Source organism: Anolis sagrei, chromosome 1, assembly GCF_037176765.1.
Source record: "Anolis sagrei isolate rAnoSag1 chromosome 1, rAnoSag1.mat, whole genome shotgun sequence".
Lineage (NCBI taxonomy): Eukaryota > Metazoa > Chordata > Lepidosauria > Squamata > Dactyloidae > Anolis > Anolis sagrei.
This window is the reverse complement of record NC_090021.1, coordinates 65,037,967-65,057,831: the sequence shown is the minus strand read 5'-3', so window position 1 is coordinate 65,057,831 and position 19,865 is coordinate 65,037,967. Positions and strand designations below refer to the sequence as shown.

The window sequence follows — 19,865 nt, the reverse complement described above, 5'->3', positions numbered from 1 at the left end:
TATTTATTTTCCTTCCTTTTATCTCATACCTGCTTGCCTTTCACAATACCTGCTTGCCTTTCACATGATTAGAGGCAGGCTGCTGGAGATGACGTGAGATAGAAATGGATGGGCAGTTTTTAAGTGAATGTTTAAAAGTATTTTAATATTTATATATTACATCTCAAAAAATCATTTTAATTTTATATTCATATTTTAATGTGTTTTTCCTGCTTTGTTTTCTTCCATGTTTGCTGTTTGCTCCTTTCTATCAGGAGAAAGGTAGGGTAAAAATAAAGTAAATAAAATAATGGCAATAAAATACAATAATAATAATAATAATAATAATAATAATAATATACATGTAATCATGATTGAATACCCCCCCCCCCCCCCAGGAATGCATTAAAACTGCAAACAAAACATGTGGTGATGTGTCTTATCCAAGATATAACTTTTCATACAGTGGCCATGAAGACAAAATTATTTCTCACTTAGTGGACCCATTTAACATGATAGTGTTATGGCTTCTAAGTTGTGCAACCACACAGGCAGATGGGAGTACGAGAGTGAACCAATCCAAGAGCAGGAGGTGCGGCCTGGGGGCAAATCTGAGAAGAGTTGTTCTCTCTTATATTCAGATCACAGAGACAATCCACAAGACTGGATCATATTCTCTTACCATTCTCCTGGGGAAATCAGCATAAAGACTGGAAGATGTGAAACAGTCAGCAGGATATAGATACAAAACCTCAAACTCTGCAGGGTGAAAGTTTATGGGCATTTATAACTCAGTGACAGAAACAATCAGCTTTGAATACTTTAAGTTACTACCCTTACTCTGGCACTTTTATATGGGTGTTGGTATTCTTTCTCTCACTCCACATTCCATCGTAGAGCTAAGTATAATTTCTCATTCGTTGATTTTACAGAATTACAGAGTTGGAAGACACCACAAGGGCCAAGAAGTTTAACCCTCTGCCACACTCCTATGTGAAAGAACTCCTGTCAGAGGGCTTTCCTGGCTATGTTTATAAACATTCAGTGAAGGAGGCTCCATCACAATCCAAGGCAACATACTCCAGGGCTGAACAGCTCTTACCATCAGAAAGTGATTCTTTATGTTATGCAGAATCTCAGGCACAATTACAACCTATCTCTATAGGTTATTATTTTTATCTCATTGTATTATTGCAATGGGGCAAAAAATGTTGAGGTGATTAACAGCTCAAAATTGTAATCTACAGTTTAAGAGAATGTTGAACTTTCCCTTTCACTCTGGAGGTAGTTCTAGATCAAACAAATACTACTCTTGTTTGCTTTCTTACTTGAAAGTTTCAGCCTAGGAGTCTCAGCTGATCTGAATGTAGTCATTCTTTTTTTGCTTCCTGTCCTGGATGTTATGATTCAAGTCTCAGCTCTGAAAAAAGCTCTTCCCATTCCCAAAGGGTTCCCCCCACCCACCCCCACCCCCACCCACCCACCCACCCCCACCCCTGCGGTGGTCTGTTACTCTTGCTGCAAAATTTGCTAGTTGTTTTGAGTACGTCTAACATAACAAAGCAGCTTCTTTTCGTAGAAACCATGATCCAGCTATGTGGTGGTTTGGAAAGCCTGACATCTGGTCACTGAAGCCAAAACACATTTACACTAAATAAAATGAATACATATTTAAAGCAACCATCAGAATTGTGAACTGGAAAATGTTTACATTTTGTACTCTTGAGGGTGTTTGCTTTGTCAGGAGCAACCTGAGAAACTGCAAGTCTCTACTGGTGTGAGAGAATTGGCCATCTGCAAGGATGTTGCCCAGGGGACACCCAGATGTTTTACCATTCTTGCGGGATGCTTCTCTCATGTCCCTGCATGGGAAGCAGGAGCTGACAGAGGGAGCTCATCCGCACTATCCCTTGAGCTAAAGGGATAATTTAGGAGATGAACCTCTAAACAGCTATCATATTTCTCATTTTTAAGGTGAAGTCAACAACTCAGTTTTCTAAAGGAAGTGTTATTCTTGAAGAATTCAGTAGCAAAAGTATAAATAGTTTTGGAAGAGATTTCAAATGTTGATTAAATGGGCGAATTGTTAAGGACACACAGATGAGTGGGAAGTGAACTTGGGGGCCTGCAGACAAGTAAATGCATTAAGAGATTGTGATGTTCTGTTCCTTCGGAAGAAATACTATTATTTTGAACCCACTGGTACCTAATGGTACCCCAGGGAAAGATATTCCATGGCCAGAGTGCCTCAGGAGACATGGCCTTTTCCCATACTCTGGCAGTGTTTTGTTCCCCAAAACTGAAAATAAAGGAGGGGAGGCCAACAAATGGCCCTTGCTACTGTAAAATTAGATCCAGATCTTAAACATCTCTTTCCAGTTACAAATAAAATGATACTTAGGATTAGAGTTATGAATTTCTGCTTTTCGCTACACCAAACTATTTGTATGGAAGCACTGAAACACATATGGACAAAAACACACACACAACCCACTCAGAAACAGTACCAAAAATAAACACAAAATATTTTTTATAAAAAAACCTCTGTATTCTGCAATATTCACAATGTTTGTATATACATATATGTATGTATAATTCAATTAAAATTATGAGTAGTTCTAAATATATTATGTATCATACATATATTTATATGTATAATCACATATCCACAGAAGATGTCTTGCTGTACTACAGCCAGCTGTTAAAGCAGAAACTGATTTTCCAATAGGACTCGCAGATAGGCATATGTTCTGACTGTTTGGTTTTGCAAATTTATTTACAACATACCTAGATCATAATAAATGATTACATGTCCTATTGTACAAACAGAAGAGTAAAGATCTGGGTCTTTTTTTTAAAATACAAAGACTGCAAACATATCATGTACAATATTTATAATTTATAAATGTAGAGTTAAGACCCTTTTAAATTATTGCACTTGCAGTATTTCTTTGTACAAAGAGAGCTTTCTCGACATCAGCTATATATAAAATGTTTCCTCTCCCCCCCCCCCCCCAGCCCCTTAGATATACTAACCCTGGATCGTGTTACTTTGGAGTTGCCTCTCTCCCAAACAACCTACGAGAATGTGGATATACATGGATGAAAACTACAGATCAGTTACATTACTTACGTTTTGAGGGCACGATGGAGTAAATACTCATATTACAACTGAGCACAGTTTTTGGTCAGCAAACAAAATATTTAAAAGAAAATTAGTGTAATGTGTCTTCTTAGTATGGAATAAAAGCACTATAATCTGAAGTTCCTAATAAGAATTAACCTCTTGTCTGTGTATCAAAAGCGCCTGCCTTACAAGTGGAACAATATGGAGCCTACACCACAATATGTTTGTATTTCCTCAATGATCTGGAACTCCACAAACAATTACAAGTCTTCTATGCTTTTATGTAGTGTTATCAATGACTGAGTAGTTGAGTCAAGACATGTTAACACTACCCATACCATATAAATGCTTCTGTCTAATCCAAACAAAAAGGTACCAGTGTGCCACTTAGTGCTTTGCTGCATGTCTTGTGAATGATTTGTACCTTTTAAAATGTGTACCCTGATTTTTAAAAAGAAATACTAGTGTTGTACTCTTTCATCCTCTCCACGCATTTAAAAATGATCTTATTTAGAGCAGTGCCATCACCATGGACCAAAGTGTCCACTCTGACAGTTGGCTTTGTTTTCCAACCTGTTCACACGTTACTTGGTTTCTTAGCTTCTGACTATAATGAACGAAGTTCTTTCCACACACAAATCACCTCTCCTTTTTCCTCAAAATTGTTTGGTATGCGTCTGGTTACACCATAAAGTTCCGCATTGCATCACAGGCTCTCTCCCATTCAATTGTTCATTTCTATCTACAATGTGCGATACAGCCAATGAATGAGGAAGTATTCAAGCTTGAGGCTCACTTTTCAGATTTCTGCTTAGGACTAAGTAATAAGTTAATCAATATATTTCTTTTTCTTTTTCTTTAAATATGTTATTCTGAAAAAGAAGTGACTACTGAAATACACTTGAACAGACATTCCTTTTGTTGTTATTGGTAGTAAAAGCTTGCAGTTAAGTACAACTTTTCCAGAATATTTTCAAATAAAATTTGAAGAAACAATTGCTATACTTCTATTGTAATTTTCTATTTTTGTTCACAGAAATGCTTGTAAATATATGTGTGTGTGTGTGTGTTTCCTTTTGCATGCTGCCACTTTTTTAAAAGGTCTAATTATATCCCCAAAGCACTTCTGGATAGAAATATTTATGACAAAAGCTGCTTTTCTGGTTACTGTGTCACTCATTTTGATTTTCAGCTTTTTGGGAACCAAGACATTATACAATTAGTAGCATTTGTGACTTGAATTCTCCCCCCCCCCTCCCCCCCAATAACCTCTATAACATATTAGAAACTAAACACTGTGTGTTGGTAACAGTTTAAATTCGGACAATAACTTTTAAGAGCAAAACATGTCTGCTTATATCAAAATCCCAGGAGTGAGGTTATGTATCACTTGTATGTATATAGGAAACATATAGGTAGCATAAAATGTTAACAAGACAATGAAATGGATACAGTCTACCTTATCCCAGTAGTGCAGTGGTTGTCAACCTGGGGTCCCCAGATGTTTTTGGACTTCAACTCCCAGAAATCCTAACAGCTGGTAAATTGGCTGGGATTTCTGGGAGTTGTAGGCCAAAAACATCTAGGGACCCCAGATTGACAACCACTGCAGTAGTGGCAGGTGACTCCTATGTCAATTGGGTGGTGAGCCTGCAGAGGATTTTATTCTGAGTTTTCAAGAAAGTACCCAATGTGTTGAAGCTAATTTGGAGATATTTTTCTGAACTTTGGATAGCTCTTTTCAAGTTCTGACTGAAAACTGGATAAGATGTGTCATTCTGAGGAGTCATCAATCACAATGCTTGCTTCTGGAAATATTTTATATTGTTATTCAATCATGAGTAGTAACTAGGGTTGTGCGTGGATTTCATTTCCTCTGTTTCCATTGGTATCTTTGGTACTTCGGGAGCTCATAATGGTAAGGACCCTCCTGGCACGAAAACCTGCCTGACACGAAAGCAAGCAGGAGCTGATCTCAGCTCCTCTTCCCCTATTTGGCATCACAATTGAATCTTTTTTATTTTCCTTTATTTTCCTGATTCTTTTTATTTAGTCTGACTGACTGGGTGTTGGGGACCTGAGTACATTTGGGGGCTTTCACCCTTTTAGCTTTTTTTTCTTCTTCCCTTCCTCTACTTCAGGAAATACTTCTAAAATATTATTATTAGTAATAGTAATCCCAGAAAACAAAAAGAGAAGCCTACCTCAGAAAACTCTTACTGCTTCTTCATACTATCAATGACAGCAAAAAGAATCAATCTTGCTAATCATCAAGAGGCAGACTGAAATAATTTAATGTTTGATGCAATCAATTGTGATATGAGTTGAATCCATTAACTGTAACAATACTTTAAATTAGGCCAAACTCACTTGTAGAATGAGTGTTGAGATTCTGACTATATATGACAACATCCATACAGGATGATAAAATACATAGCCATCGAGATCTAGACCAAAGGGAAATACTTCCATTTATGTCACTGTCACCTTAGACTAAACAAGCCCTCCAGAAATATATAAAAATTATAATTTCTGGAATTCCAGTTTCACTAGCTCTGCCATTTTTCTCAGTGTGTATATACATAACAGAGGAATGCTTTGGATTAATTAGGCATGCCACCTCCTTTTTTCTTACAACTGGGTAGTTATCCATGTAAACCTAATCAAAACATATTTGAAATAGTTGTTTCTTTAATACTTGGTTCTGTTGGGCATAATGGTCACATGAGAAATAGTAAGATGACGTGATAAAGAATGATTAGGGCAATGCTAACTGGATCATTTCAAGGACCCAGGTCTTTAAAAAAAGACCCAACAGAGCACATATCTAAACATATAATATATATTTATGGAAAAGGCTCAATGATATCATTGTATATATTTCTTACCAGACCATAGACATTGATGTACAATCATGTAACAACATGTCTTAAACTACAATCTAAGGCAAAACTCTCTGAGGAATTGGTCAGTAAAATGTTTTCTTTTAGACAAGGGTTAAAATGATGAGATAATATGATCATGTGATCTTATGAACATATGGCCTATTTAGTATATTGAAGAAGATAAGAGAGTAGTCAATTAAAAACAGATGATTGAACCAAATCTATTATAGGCTAGACATGTGTTTGTGTGTGAGAGTACAAAGAGCTGCTTGCTCTACATGGAAGATGGACTGATTTGAATGCTCTTACAATAATAGAACTTTCATGCCCATGATTGATCTTTTACAGCAACAATATCAAAAGGTAATTCTGGGAAGTCAAGCATTTGGATCTACTGGCAAAAATAATCTTGGTGTGCTAGTCATTTTCAGAGTCCACAAATTATCTGGCAGATGTCATCCAGCATATATTATCATACTCATGACTTGAATACCAGAATACACCACGGTGCTTCCTAAGCTTTGGTCCTCCAGGTGTTTTGGACTTCAGAATTACTAACTATTGACCAAATTGGCTGGGGCTTCTGGGAGCAGAAGTCCAGTACCAGAGGACCAATGTTTGGGAAATTCTAGAGAGTACTAAGTAACAAGAAAAGCAGTTTTACACCCCAAGTAACAAGAAAACCTGGCATTTACATCCATGTAACAATGCTTCCCATTGCTTGCTCACAACTCCTCCCAAAATTCAGCATCTATGTGAATTGGTGGGTCATAACGATGTTGTGATTAAGTGCATGGCCATCGCACTTAACCACAACATGTGTTGAACATAATGTTGTAATGGGGGAATCCAATGTGCAGATACAAGTCTTATTCTGATGTGTTAGCCCGTAGGCAAAGATAGCGCAGATCAAATTTATATAAATTTTCTATGCATGCAGCCATTTAAATGTTACATCCAGCAAAAGATTGGTACCCTCATCCTTGAGGACAGTACAAACATATTCTGTTAGTAGACAGATCAGGGACATGAGGAGATGAAAGAGAAAGGGGTAGAAAAAAAGTACCCATTCAAGTCTATAGCAGAACTCACACTGAGGTCGGTGGTGCTAGGATTAAACCCCATGGCTTAGTAATATAACTTATAAAGATATATTTAAATTAAAGTGTTTGCACTAGATCTAAAACTCAGTTCTGCAAAGAGGTATACATAGGCTTTAAATAATGTCAATGTTTGCAGAATTGGGGGCCAAGTCAATACAGACTTGTATTTCACAGTATTCAAGTGCAATGTTTTTCAAACCAGCAATCTGTTTTATAAGCAGTGTGCTTACAAGATTTAAAAAAAGAGTATGCTTTGAAATAAACTTTTCAATTGTTAGGAGGGAGGGGCTGAGCAGAACATACATAGCACTACTGAGGAAATTAAAAGCTGGAGATAATATCAATGTCGTTTATTGTAAAGATACCTTTATATTCTAGTGATTATGGCATTATTTTTAATGCCCTGTTTTTATGGGATTGAAGGCCTGTCTCTCTAAGATTTCCCAAAATATAATTTGATTTGTTTTCCACTGGTTAGACCTTTGACATTCAGCCCATTTCCCTTATTAATGTCAGCAGGAAGGCCTTCATCTACTGATGGAATACTTAAAATGTCTTCTTGTCAGAGGTAAATGTTCTATTACTTCCAGTGTAGAAATGGACACACTTTGTATCTGGAGAAATCACTTTTAGAAACCACATATTTTATATTTTCCAATATTTAACATGTCCAATAAAACAGTTGTCCTGTGATGTTTATAAAACCATTTTGGAGCACTATATTTGAAAGATAAACTCCCATATGCAGCAAGGTAAATTCAAGTACTGTAAACTCAATTATAGTTTCATCTCCAGAGAATTTCTTCTGAAGTTATAAATCATGACACAAAGATTTAACAAAAACATTTACAATAGCAATGGGTGATCTCCTGTTGATAGCCAAGAGCGTTGTAAATGGAACTGGTAACAGTATGATGTAGAAAAAGTACCATTGAACCCTGCTCCCGGTAGAAGATGCAGTTTAAAAGCAGCCTTTATGTTCTGCTTTCTCCATTTTTAAATTAAGGCCTCAGTAAGTAGCCCATAAGTAAAAAGCAAGGTTTTGTTTTTGTTTTTTTTAGTATTTACAAGCTAAAGATTTGCTTCCATAGCTGATTTGAAATGGCTGAATTGTCATTCAGTCTCTTTTTTCATACTGTATCGCTGAAGGATTCTACGAAGTCTTCTTCACTTGTTAATTCGAGTGTTCATAATTTTAAAAGCAAAAAAAGGGAGGAGGGGAATTAAATAATTCTTGAAATGTTTATTAGTCATCAATCTTCACAGGAAGCGAATCTGAGCCAGTGCTATTTGACTCGGTAGGTATCCATCCATAAGCTTCTTCTCCACGTATCACTTTTTCCCATTGTTTGAGATTTTCCCTAAAGAAACAATAAAAGTCAATATTCAACATAACAAAAATCTTTTTTTTTTCAAAATAAGATAGTCAAAGATTGGTACTACCTCACAAAATCAAGAATAATATGGTTCAGTCCCTCTTATTTAAATTGAATGGTCTCCGAAATGTTCTACATTTCCAAGAGAAGCTGGTTTGAAACCTATCAAGAGGTTCAATCCTGTCACCTGGAGCCCCCGGTGCTGCAGTGGGTTAAACCTCTGTGCCAGCAGGACTGAAGACCGACAGGTCGCAGGTTTAAATCTCGGGAGAGCGCGGATGAGCTTCTTCTATCAGCTCCAGCTCCTCATGCGGGGACACAGGAGAAGCCTCCCACAAGAATGATAAAACATCAAAATGTCCGAGCGTCCCCTGGGCAACATCCTTGCAGACGGCCAATTCTCTCACACCAGAAGTGACTTGCAGTTTCTCAAGTCGCTCCTGACATGACAAAAAAAAAAACCTATCACCTGAATTGAGATAACATATTACATATTACACATTTAAATCAGTTAGCCAATGTTAGGCTGCTTGTGTCTCATTACTGCTTTGTGAATAATAATAATAATAATAATAATAATAATAATAATAATAATAATATAATTTGAAACAAAAGATTAGTACATAGCAAACAAGATCACTATGCTGGTTGTTGTATTGGATCACACGTCAGACACTTCCCAAGTGTCTAAAACTATGCGATGTATCGGTGAATAATGCATGCAGATCCCAGTTGGATGGCCTTTTGCAGCTTAAAGATGGTAATTTTGTTAGCGCTAATTGTGTTTAAGTGCAGGCCAAGGTCTTTAGGCACTGCACCCAGTGTGCCAATCACCACTGGGACCACTCTTACTGGTTCATCCAAGAATCTTTGCAGTTCTATCTTTAAATCCTCGTATCGGGTCAGCTTTTCTAGTTGTTTCTCTTCAATCCTGCTATTTCCTGAGATTACAACATCGACAATCCATACTTGGTTTTTTAACACAATTGTGAGGTCAGGAGTATTGGGCTCCAAAACTCTGTCAGTCTGAATTCGGAAGTTCCAGAATAGTTCAACATGTTCATTTTCTGTAACTTTTTCAGGCATGTGATCCCACCAGTTCTTTATTGCAGGCAGATGGTATTTGTGGCACAAGTTCCAATGAATCATCTGAGCAACAGTGTTATGCCTCTGCTTATAGTCTGTCTGAGCAATCTTCCTGCAGCAGCTGAGAATGTGATCTATTGTTTCATCTGCTTCCTTGCAGAGTCTACACTTGGGATCTGTCATCAACTTTTCAATTCTGGGTTTGATGGCATTGGTTCTAATGGCTTGTTCTTGGGCTGCCAGAATCAGGCCCTCCGTCTCCTTTTTCAGAGTTCCATTTGTGAGCCAGATCCAAGTTTTTTCTTTGTCTATTTTGCTCTCAATTTTTCTCAGGAAGTGTCCATGGAGAGCCTTCTTTTGCCAGTTTTCTCTTCTGCTCTTCACTGTATTTTTACGGTATTCCCTCTTTGTCTTTTGCACTTGAAGCAGTTTACTACTATTGACTTCCATCAATGTTGGTTCTTTATTGCAGTGTATCAACATTAAAAACCAATGACACATTTAAAACCAGACATATAAAATTAGCAAGAGCAATAACATCAGTAAAATATGGCAATAGAAACAGATTTTGCCCTGGGTAGCAGGAAGGTCTTGGAAAGTAAAGGGCAAATGTTATTGGAATAGCACAGATTTTGTTGTATTTTGCAAAAATGTAGCCCCTGAAGCCCAAGTTGCAATGTAACATCAGATTATGGAAAGAATAAAACAGGAATGTTTGTGTAATGCCAAGGGCACAGATACTGACCAATTACAAGAAGGAAGTCAAACTAAGTGACCACACAATAAAAGGAGAAATGTCCTGAAATTAAACATACACACAGGACTGATTTTGAATAAACCTGGCTACAGAGGATTATTAGTGTTAGGTAATCAGATGGAAAATAGCCAGGAAACACTGGTCTTCCAGAGATATATCATAAAGATCAGTAAGATCTTTGAAATGTTTGGAGGAGAATAATTGTTTACAGAAACAGATTAACTTTCTTTACATAAGCAGTCATTAGCAAAGATCTGTCTCTGATTTGATGGATAGGATTACCTTGCTGCAAAAAAAATCCTGCATACCTACAGAATCTACTGAACAATTTTAAGGCCAGATTTCACTATTATAAAAGGCAGTTATGAATAAGACTTCTCGGTAACCTCCCTCCACCCAGAATTTACATAGAATTTCTGAATATATTTTTGTGTAAAAGTAAATTATATGTTAAATGCTTTCCAGCTCACAAAACAAATGACACGATGCAAATTCTTATTACTCACTTGCATGCTCGAAGTAGTGGTGCTGTGGGAGGGAAAATCTGTGCAAGTGTGGTATAACATGGCAAGGCTACAGCACTATAGAATCCAATCTAGAGAAAAATAGCATAAGGGAATTATTGATACAAAAACATGTGTGACTGCCTTCATCCCACATACAACTAAGGCCATTCTTATGTGGATAAATAACCATAAAACAAACTGTCAATGGGCATGTTAACAAAATTGTCACAAAATTTTGGTGAAGGGAAGAATACACCTCAAATGCTAACACTGTAACTTTTCTGAATCCTCAACTGAAAATGCCAAAAAGTCAGAAATCTGACAACTTTTAATTATGTAAATGCAAATAATATGTATTTATTGCATTTAGGTTGCACGTGAGTGTATTAATTTTCTTATACTGCCTCTACCAATGTAACTCACAGGTTTTATTTGATTTTATTCTCACTAGTAGCAATCTAAAATCTTTCCCATAATGTATGCATTTTTCTTAAACATCTGTAACTAAAACATATTACGGGCTGAAGTAGTGACTTTCCAAACGCAAAGCAAATAAGTATCTTTATCTTGGGCATGATTCATCAGTCTGAGCAAAAGCTGTTCTAAATTCAACATATCTCAGTCTATAGCTACTTGGATTTCCCTTGCCAATATTTGTGGCAGCTGCCTTCTTCCTCATTTGTTCTGGATTTTTGTGGAATATATACCTTGACTCAATTATAGTGAGGTGATCAGGTATTTTAGACTTACTTGGCCCTGAGGAACTTCATCCTTCTTATCTCTGTCCATCATTGGAATAGGCTGAATACCCAACTTCTTCATTTCATCACCCTGAAAGGATTGGACAAAATAACAGAAGATATGTGTGTGTGTGTGTGTGTAATTAATTTTTTAGTTATCTAATATATTTAATTTATATGTATTTCAAATTTAACATTAAAATAAATTAGGGATATCTGAAGTAAATTATTTACAACAAAAAGGAAGAGTGGTTATTGTTATAATTAATAATTTCCATTAAAACTTATAGGTCATGGTAGAAAGACTAAATAGTCAGGGAACAGATGTTAAACTGAAACAGATTTCTAAAATTTTAAATAAATATTAAATATCCACATTCCTTTGAAAAAATATCAGGTTTAAAATGTAATCTGAATTTAACACAAAACATGTCTATATTAAGCCTTGCCTTCCAATCAGAATATAATATTTCATACACACATACATACACAAAATTCTGATTGGAAGGAATAGCTTGATTTAAATTCAACTAAGCCTCATGATTGTAAAAACGGATAATTCTGGGGAAAGCTGAAGGCGGTAAGACTGATTCAATTAAGGAAGCCATAGACTTCCATTTGGGAGGCGGAGGTGCATATATGATCTTGAGATAGTGATAGCTCCCAGAAACTGCTCCAAGGGCAATTGTTTGGCGGAAGGAGAAGATTTGTCTGTGGAAATTTCTTTCTGAACATTTCTTTCTGGGACTGGTATTTGGAATACCAGTCCCAGGATACCCAATTTCCCATCAGGAGGTGGTCATGATAGGTATAGTGGGTGGAACAGTTTGACCAACCATTGGATGTCAAGTCATTTTTAAAAGATCTCTAAGTACTTCCATTTGATTTTCTTAAACTTTTTTGTTATAAAGAACTGGGTTAATGAAAGAAGCTATCTTCACTATAGGATGAAGATGAGCTTTTGTAAGAAGGAGAAAGAGAAGAAATGGATTTTAATTTCATAAAGTGTAAATGAGGTGTAAAAGAATTTTCATTTAATTACTAAAGGGGAAATAAACTATGTTCAATGTTAAATGAATACACAACTATTCTTATTGTGGGAGAGTGGCTAAGCTAGGACCTAAAAGATCAGATAACTTGGTGATGGCAAAAAATGCCAAGAGATCTATCTTCTCAAAAAGACTGAGTGATTCAATCCTACACAAAGATTAAATTGAAGGGAGATGGAAGAAAGATAATAGTTTTTAAGGAAATTCCTACAAAAATTGTATGTAAGAAACAAGGCTAAAACTTTCTTTTTGTATTGTTTTAACTGTTACTTGCTGCAAGCCTACTTGAGTCCCTTCAGGGAGAGGGGACGAGATACAAATAAAACATTGTTGTTGTTATTGTTGTTATTATTATGATGTGAGATAAGCTAAAAGAAGATGCAATTTAGATTTTAAAAACTTAAAAGGATTTAATTTTACTATTAAAGGCCATCTTTTCTATTTGGACAATACAAAGTAAAATCATGCAGGGAGAGGGGTGAAGGGCAAATGCAGGACTGTGCAATTAACCTTTCTCCCACTCAACACCCACACTTTTATGTACTTGACCAGTTACTTGACCAATGACATTAATTCAAAAAGTATAGGAGGAAGCTATATAGAAATGATAGGAAGTACAAGTAGGGCTGAACAGTTTCCTTTCTGGATTAAAAAAAATCTTTATCTTGCTCTTGATCTTCCAGAAACGGGAATCCTGATTCTATGGTATACTGCTAGCCGTACAATGGGAATGGGTTATAGCTTTCAACAAACGGACATAGCTGCTTTAACACACTGTTTAAGAAGAACTCTTTTATTTAGAGCAACAGAGGAAATGACAAATATTGTTAGTAAATTTCAAAGGAACACAAAAGATGGAAACAGCATAGGTGCCACTGTGTTATTTTACTCTAGAACAGAAAATCAAAACAGAAATAAATTTCAATTACACTCCAATACATGTCATATTCCATGGGACACTTCTCACAAGCAACATGTATAGAAGCAATATTTTTGTCAAAAATTACAAGTAAACATTCCTATCAATTAGTGGGTTTTTTTTAAAAAAAATCTTTCCATACACAAATTTTATGTCAGAGAGAAAAGTACTTGCTTTCTTCCCTCTACAAAATACTAGGATTAGTATTTTAGTGAGATTTTCTATAGAGTGGAGCATTCTTTAATGCCAGCTGTCACCTTCAATCTGAAATAGCAGAACTAGGATCAGACACACCAGTGAAATGTACTCTCATGATCTCTGATGCTGATGGTAATTCCCAAAGAAACATAGCAGAAACAATTAAGATAAACAAATCAATAATGAAATGTACATACCTCAGCCCAAAATTCTGCATATATATCACTAGCTGTCAATCTGGTCACGTGCCACAATTTTGTCACAGAACACAAGTCACATGCTGTCATCATTAATCCAATCACACGATCCCTAAAATATAATGACTCAGAATTTATCATAATGTTTTAAAATATTCAGTATTTGGTTATCAAGAATAACATGTATATAAACGGATTTGGCATTAATTTTCACACGTGGATGCCCCCCCCCCCCCCCCCCAATTGTAATAAGCAAAATAGAATGACTAATTTTCTATCCCTTATCACCGGGGTGTATCCTTACTGTCATCAAACCCTATTCCCACAAAAATTTTTTTTTACAAAAAACAAATAAATTGACTAAATTGACTAGCAATTCACCTATATACTTGTGTATAGGTCAACCTCACATAGAAATCGAGAGCAGGCTTCAGGGCCAACATTAAGGCCCTATAGATAAGCTGAGGGTCATTTGATGGAGGGGAGATAGTACCAGCAACATCTCAGTGGGGCAGCAACCATCACTGAGAATTACAATCCATCGTGCAGCTGTCTTTCTTTCTTTGATCTTAGTACAAATGCATTAATACATGGGATAAGCCTTTCAATCCTATCTTTTACCCATCCACCCACAATCCATCTTATATTATTAAGTAGCTAAAGCACTGCAATTATAATAAGCATAGTGGCCCAAATACATTTTTAAAAAGTTCAATTTGTCATGCATTATTTGGCAAGAATGCATGCATATTGCCCAAGAAGCCATAAATATCAAAGCTATGTTTAATGCAAAGAAAATGTTCAAAAATTGAAGAACACAGGTGAAGACTGCATAGTCTGTTGGCCACTTGCAATCTCCAAAGCTGTTTTTGAGCCCCTTGGGGATCCCATCTTTTTAGATGCCTAACAAATGCTCTAAATGTCATTTTGGTCCCCACAGAGGATTTTTTCTATTGTTTCTATTAATAAGCTACTGGGCATCTGAATGTCTGAGGTCAATTTGTAACATATGTTAATATGATCCACATACATCATATGAGAAATTAATTCACAAAAGTCAGATTTTTAAAGTGTAATCTGAAACCTTTGACACTGACAAAATAACATTATTGAAACTTCAAGGTAAATTGTAAACATTAATTTGTTTTTACCTATGTGCCTGGTTTTTAAGATTTAGTGTTTTTCCCTGATGAAGCTCTTCTAACTGCTTCCGATTTCCAAAGTACAGAGCAAGGTCAGTAGCTATAATGGCTTTGCGGATGATTTCCAGGACTTGCTCATAATCATTGGAGCTCAAATTAGAGAAAATATTGTGGCCTTCCAGCTACAAAATTATAAAAAAACAGAAAAATATCTTATTTTGAGCTAGTTTAACACATTTTTTCCATTTAAATCATGAATTTAATTGAGGGATGAACAACACCATATGGCCCCTGACACATTTTGGTACCACACCACTAGTGTTTTGCAATCTCCAAAACACTTAGCCCCATTAGACTGTGCTTTTTCTGAATGGCAGGGGGTTAGACTAGATGGCCCATGTGGCCTCCTTCAACTCTATGATTCTAGGGAATATATTCTTGACATAAACACTTGTTTAAATAAGATTTTTTTTACAGGGGGCTACTGCAAACACAATTTTCCTTTATAACAAAGCAAATAGTCCCCACATATCTTGTCTTAAAATAAAATAACATTTTTGCTTTTGTTCCCAACACGCTTTTGTTTTCCAGGGACATAGAACAGTGCTGGTTCAATGCCTGGCACATTCTGAAGAGGTTTATTTGGACCCTGGGCTCAACCAAGTTTCTCATTCAGTTTTAATACAACAAACATTCAAATACATAGTGCTGGCATTCTTATTATGTAATAAAAACTTTTTACATGAATTCTCCTCTCCCCCAACATATAAACTCTTTTCTCACATTGGGAAATCATGATGGCTTTGCTCATAGGGCAGGGAAATTCATAATTCAGTATCACATCATGGATTATTTCAATACATATTCCTGAGTGGTGGAAGCAAGAATTCAGTATATGGATGTTCAGAGCTTGGACAGTCACTCTTCAAAAATAATTCATTCCCTCATACATTGATAAGTTGAAAAAGCAGGTTTTTCTTGTTATTTATTATGAAGATGAAAAAGAAAACTTTATTTGATGTGCTGCTTCTTATTTTTCCATTACTTTTTTGAAAGGAAAGAAGCCTCAAGAACTGATAAGAGAATGACATCAAAGTGCCTATGAAATTAATTCTTAAAAGTATTTTTAAATAATTAGAAACATTTACTCATCACACCAATAAAGGAATTTGCTCTTACCTATTACACTCTCGTTATTCTTTACTAGTTAACAGCTAGTAGTTACAAACAATAATCAGTCACAGGTAATGCTAGTTGTAACTCATTACCTCCAAATCTGGGGCATGCTCATTTCAGCAGCAACACCACAGTACCTTTTGAGATAGATTTTCCTCATTTAGTTGAATAAAGATGAATTTTTATCTTGCCTCACATTTTTGTTTGCCATTTTAAAAATACATTGATAACCACAATGTGGATGCTTAAACATTGCTTCATGTGCAACTTCCAGTCAAGAGGTATTCAATCTATGATCTCTGGAATGGTATCCTAGGGCACACAGGAGACCTTGGGCTGCTAAGGAAGTTCTCCTTTGACCAGAAGAATCAAGGTCTGCTCATGTGGCTGTCCTACAGGAGATACTGAACCTTTGGTCATATTTAGAATTCTTTTTTTTTTAATTTGAGCTGTTTTTGATAGAGAATAAAATGTATTACCTGCAAGATAGACACTGTCTGTGAAAAGTGATGCTGTTCCATGGTTGAGGTGGAATAAAGAGCTGCCAATGGATGGTCAAATTTCTGGAGATAGCTGTTGCTATAACCTCTGTGATCCAGGTCATGACATAAACATGCAACCAGAAGACCTCTTCGCTAGAAAAGAAAGCAGGTAGGATATGTATTTAGTACTCAATATCACTTTATACCACTAGATGCCACTCTACACTTCTAAAGAAAGTTTAGTGGCTGAAAGAATAGATAAAATGAACAGAAAATAATATTGATTGAATATGTAGAATAAATGAGAGAACTTCCAAAGAGTGAATCAATGTACTGTATACTAAACAACAGGATATTGCTGAAGGGATTGTAAACCACCCTGAGTCCACCCCCCCCCCCCCCTTGGGGGTTGAGAAGGGCGGGATAGAAATATTGGAAATAAATAAAATAGAGGAGTCCTAATTTGGATTTCATATGAACATCTATCTAGCTGATCTCTTTCTTAGCTAAATGCAAGTTTCTAGAAATTCAAAATATTTCCCTGTTCTGCTAACTGAAAAAAAATTTCAGCATGGAAATATTTAGAAATAATGACTAAACTTTGTTAGTACAATTACAAATGAAGCTGCAATACTTGGCTAAGACACTTCTTTTGTATTAAACAATGCCCTTCTATGGCAGTGTCTTTGCTAGAGAGTGACCTTCTGAGATGCTCAAACCTTCAGAAAAATTAGCAAAACCCCAAATCTAGTTCAAAGTGTAATCAATCTTATTCAAAGTAAACCAAAATGGAAACCCTATATAATTCCTCATAAGTCACAAAGCAATTTTGCCTTGTGTGTTTAATTTGACATTTTTCATATATGCAAAATTATCATGATCACTGCCACCACCACAACTCTGTACTTACTTCTAGATCTGTGAAAACATTGTGGTTATTCTGAAGAATGGCATACATACAATGTACCACTGTAATTGCATGTTTCCAGTTGTGATAGGGTACACGGCGGTAGTTCTTCTTTACGGACATAGTGAAACGACAGAGTTTTTCTAAATCAAAACTTGAGGGGAAAAAGAAGAGTGAGACAAAGGCAGACTGCAAAACTTAAGAATAATGTTAACCAGAAAGGACAAAAGACAATTTACTGTAAAATGTATTTAATTCTATACTGGCAATGAGCCAGGTTTCAGAGAAACATTTCTAGTTGATATGAATTTCATGTAAGTTTGTACTTCGATGGAAGTACAAAGTAGGTTATATTGTCACAAGCAGAATCACATTCAACAGTAATTTTCCTTCCACTTATCAAATCCAGATGTTCTTCTCTTCACTTAAATACTAAGGTGATATATTTTTGTGCACTGCAGAAATATGAAACATTCCCCATTTTTTATGCCCATTCCTCACTTAGCTGCATTCAAAATAGCAAGCCATTGAGGAGCAGGGAATCATAGCATATTTCTCAAGCATGCTACTACTGGAGGCAGCAAGTAATGTTTTGAGCAACCCATTCCCAGCTTTCAGTTCAGAAGAGAAGGGGAGTTTATTGCTTAGAAAATGCCAGATTGTATAAAGCAAAGCAGAGAGTTTTATACCTCTGCTTGGATGCAGGCTATTTTTATGCCTTATGGCGAGAGATTATTAAAGAAATGGGAGAAGTGTGGTTGATTGTATCCTTATATCCTTCACAGTTCCCATAGGCATTATTCCTTCTCCAAGTATGTGTGTATGGGGCGGGGGTTAGGTTATGTGTGTCTTTTTTTACTTCATTAAGAGACCACAATTCCTATAATCTGTTACTACTGGCTACACTGAACACAGCTAATAGAAGATGAAATATAAAATACAGCAAGAGCTCCTCTGTTGGCTGGGCTCCACTTCTTCATTCCCTATAACAAAGCTTCAGACACCGATAGTCTGTGTTTTGTGTTGTTGCACTAATCTAATGGGATTTAGTTCATATTCAAAATACTGTCCTGGATGCTGAAAATGAATACAATTTAACTTCCATTGCACCTGTGTGGAAACTGATACAAACATGGAGATCCCTGTTCTTTCCCTGCACGGGGCAATACATCACATAGTCAAGAATTCTTGAGAAGCATTCTTCAACTCAAAAAAGAGGAAGGGACAGCAGAGCTGCATGTCTACATCAGAGTCCCACAGAGCTTTTAAGAATAACCAAGTAATTTCTCAGCAGCCTATGTTCCTTTTTATTTTTTTAAAAAGGCAAACTTTCTGAAGAACAGTCACATCTGGTGAATTAATGGCAAATATAAATTTTAATTGAAATTTAGATCACAAAAGTTGGTTCCTAAATCAAACCATATTTAAATATCCCATGCAAACACAACCCCATCTATTCAAAGCTGGTGTCTAGGCTAAAAGCTCTAATTACCCTTCCTCCACAACATCAGACTCCACATAAAGGCTCAATGCTGACAGCATAGCACTGCATTCTTCTTTGTCCTGAGTGTCTTCCCTGCTGATCCTCCTGCATATGCAAAATGGGGCAGACTTACATGGCAGGAAAGAGAACTACCTTGCCTCTATGGTTACATTTCAAGCTAAGAATTACCTAGTTGAGACATTTTACAATTCAAAACAATCTCTATACATAGACAAATTTAATTTAGTCCATATTTTGTATTTAATATATGAATATTTAAATATGTTTACTATTTTGCTTCTATTTGTGGCTACCACTTCAGCAGCATGTTTATTTATGGAGAAGACTCACTGACATCAGTGGAACTTATTTTCATGTAAGGGAGCATACTTCTGATACGATTTTCAGCATGTAATACCTCTTTGACTGAATTGTCGAGTATTTACTGATATTACACAAAACAAAAACAATTCTTGGTGTCTTAGTATTTAGTTCTATTCCTGGGTCTTAATTGGGGCACATACTCAGAAAACTGCATTGAATAGACAACATCATCTCTAGTTTCTCAGATATGGTTATCATGGTTTTCTTTGGGTGGGCAAATGGTGACTGGTAGATGGCATATGTTCCATATTCCAAAAGCTAGAGCTGATAAGGAAAAACTGGTGCCATTTTTAGAATCAACAAATCAAATATACCCAGAAAAGAGGTTAACATTTGAGGCACCAAACTGTATGTTGGCCAGTGTAGATT

General features: G+C 36.1%; 1 protein-coding gene across 6 annotated transcripts in view; it reads right to left on the bottom strand.

Annotated features, from left to right (window-relative positions):
* Positions 1-7,429: 7,429 nt before the first annotated feature.
* PDE10A (phosphodiesterase 10A) overlaps positions 7,430-19,865 on the bottom strand; it is a 269,479-nt gene continuing 257,043 nt past the window's right edge. For 4 of the 6 annotated variants that reach the window (XM_060753706.2, XM_060753707.2, XM_060753708.2 and 1 more), the window contains exons 16-23: positions 19,122-19,217; positions 17,633-17,783; positions 16,720-16,875; positions 15,074-15,246; positions 13,923-14,034; positions 11,570-11,650; positions 10,820-10,908; positions 7,430-8,455 (exon numbers count right to left, since the gene is read on the bottom strand). In XM_060753706.2, coding sequence (XP_060609689.2) covers positions 8,341-8,455; positions 10,820-10,908; positions 11,570-11,650; positions 13,923-14,034; positions 15,074-15,246; positions 16,720-16,875; positions 17,633-17,783; positions 19,122-19,217 — 973 coding nt within the window. In that variant the 3' untranslated portion in view covers positions 7,430-8,340. The remainder of the gene's footprint in view (positions 8,456-10,819; positions 10,909-11,569; positions 11,651-13,922; positions 14,035-15,073; positions 15,247-16,719; positions 16,876-17,632; positions 17,784-19,121; positions 19,218-19,865) is intronic. The other 2 variants (XM_060753710.2, XM_060753711.2) reach the window with 1 other exon arrangement.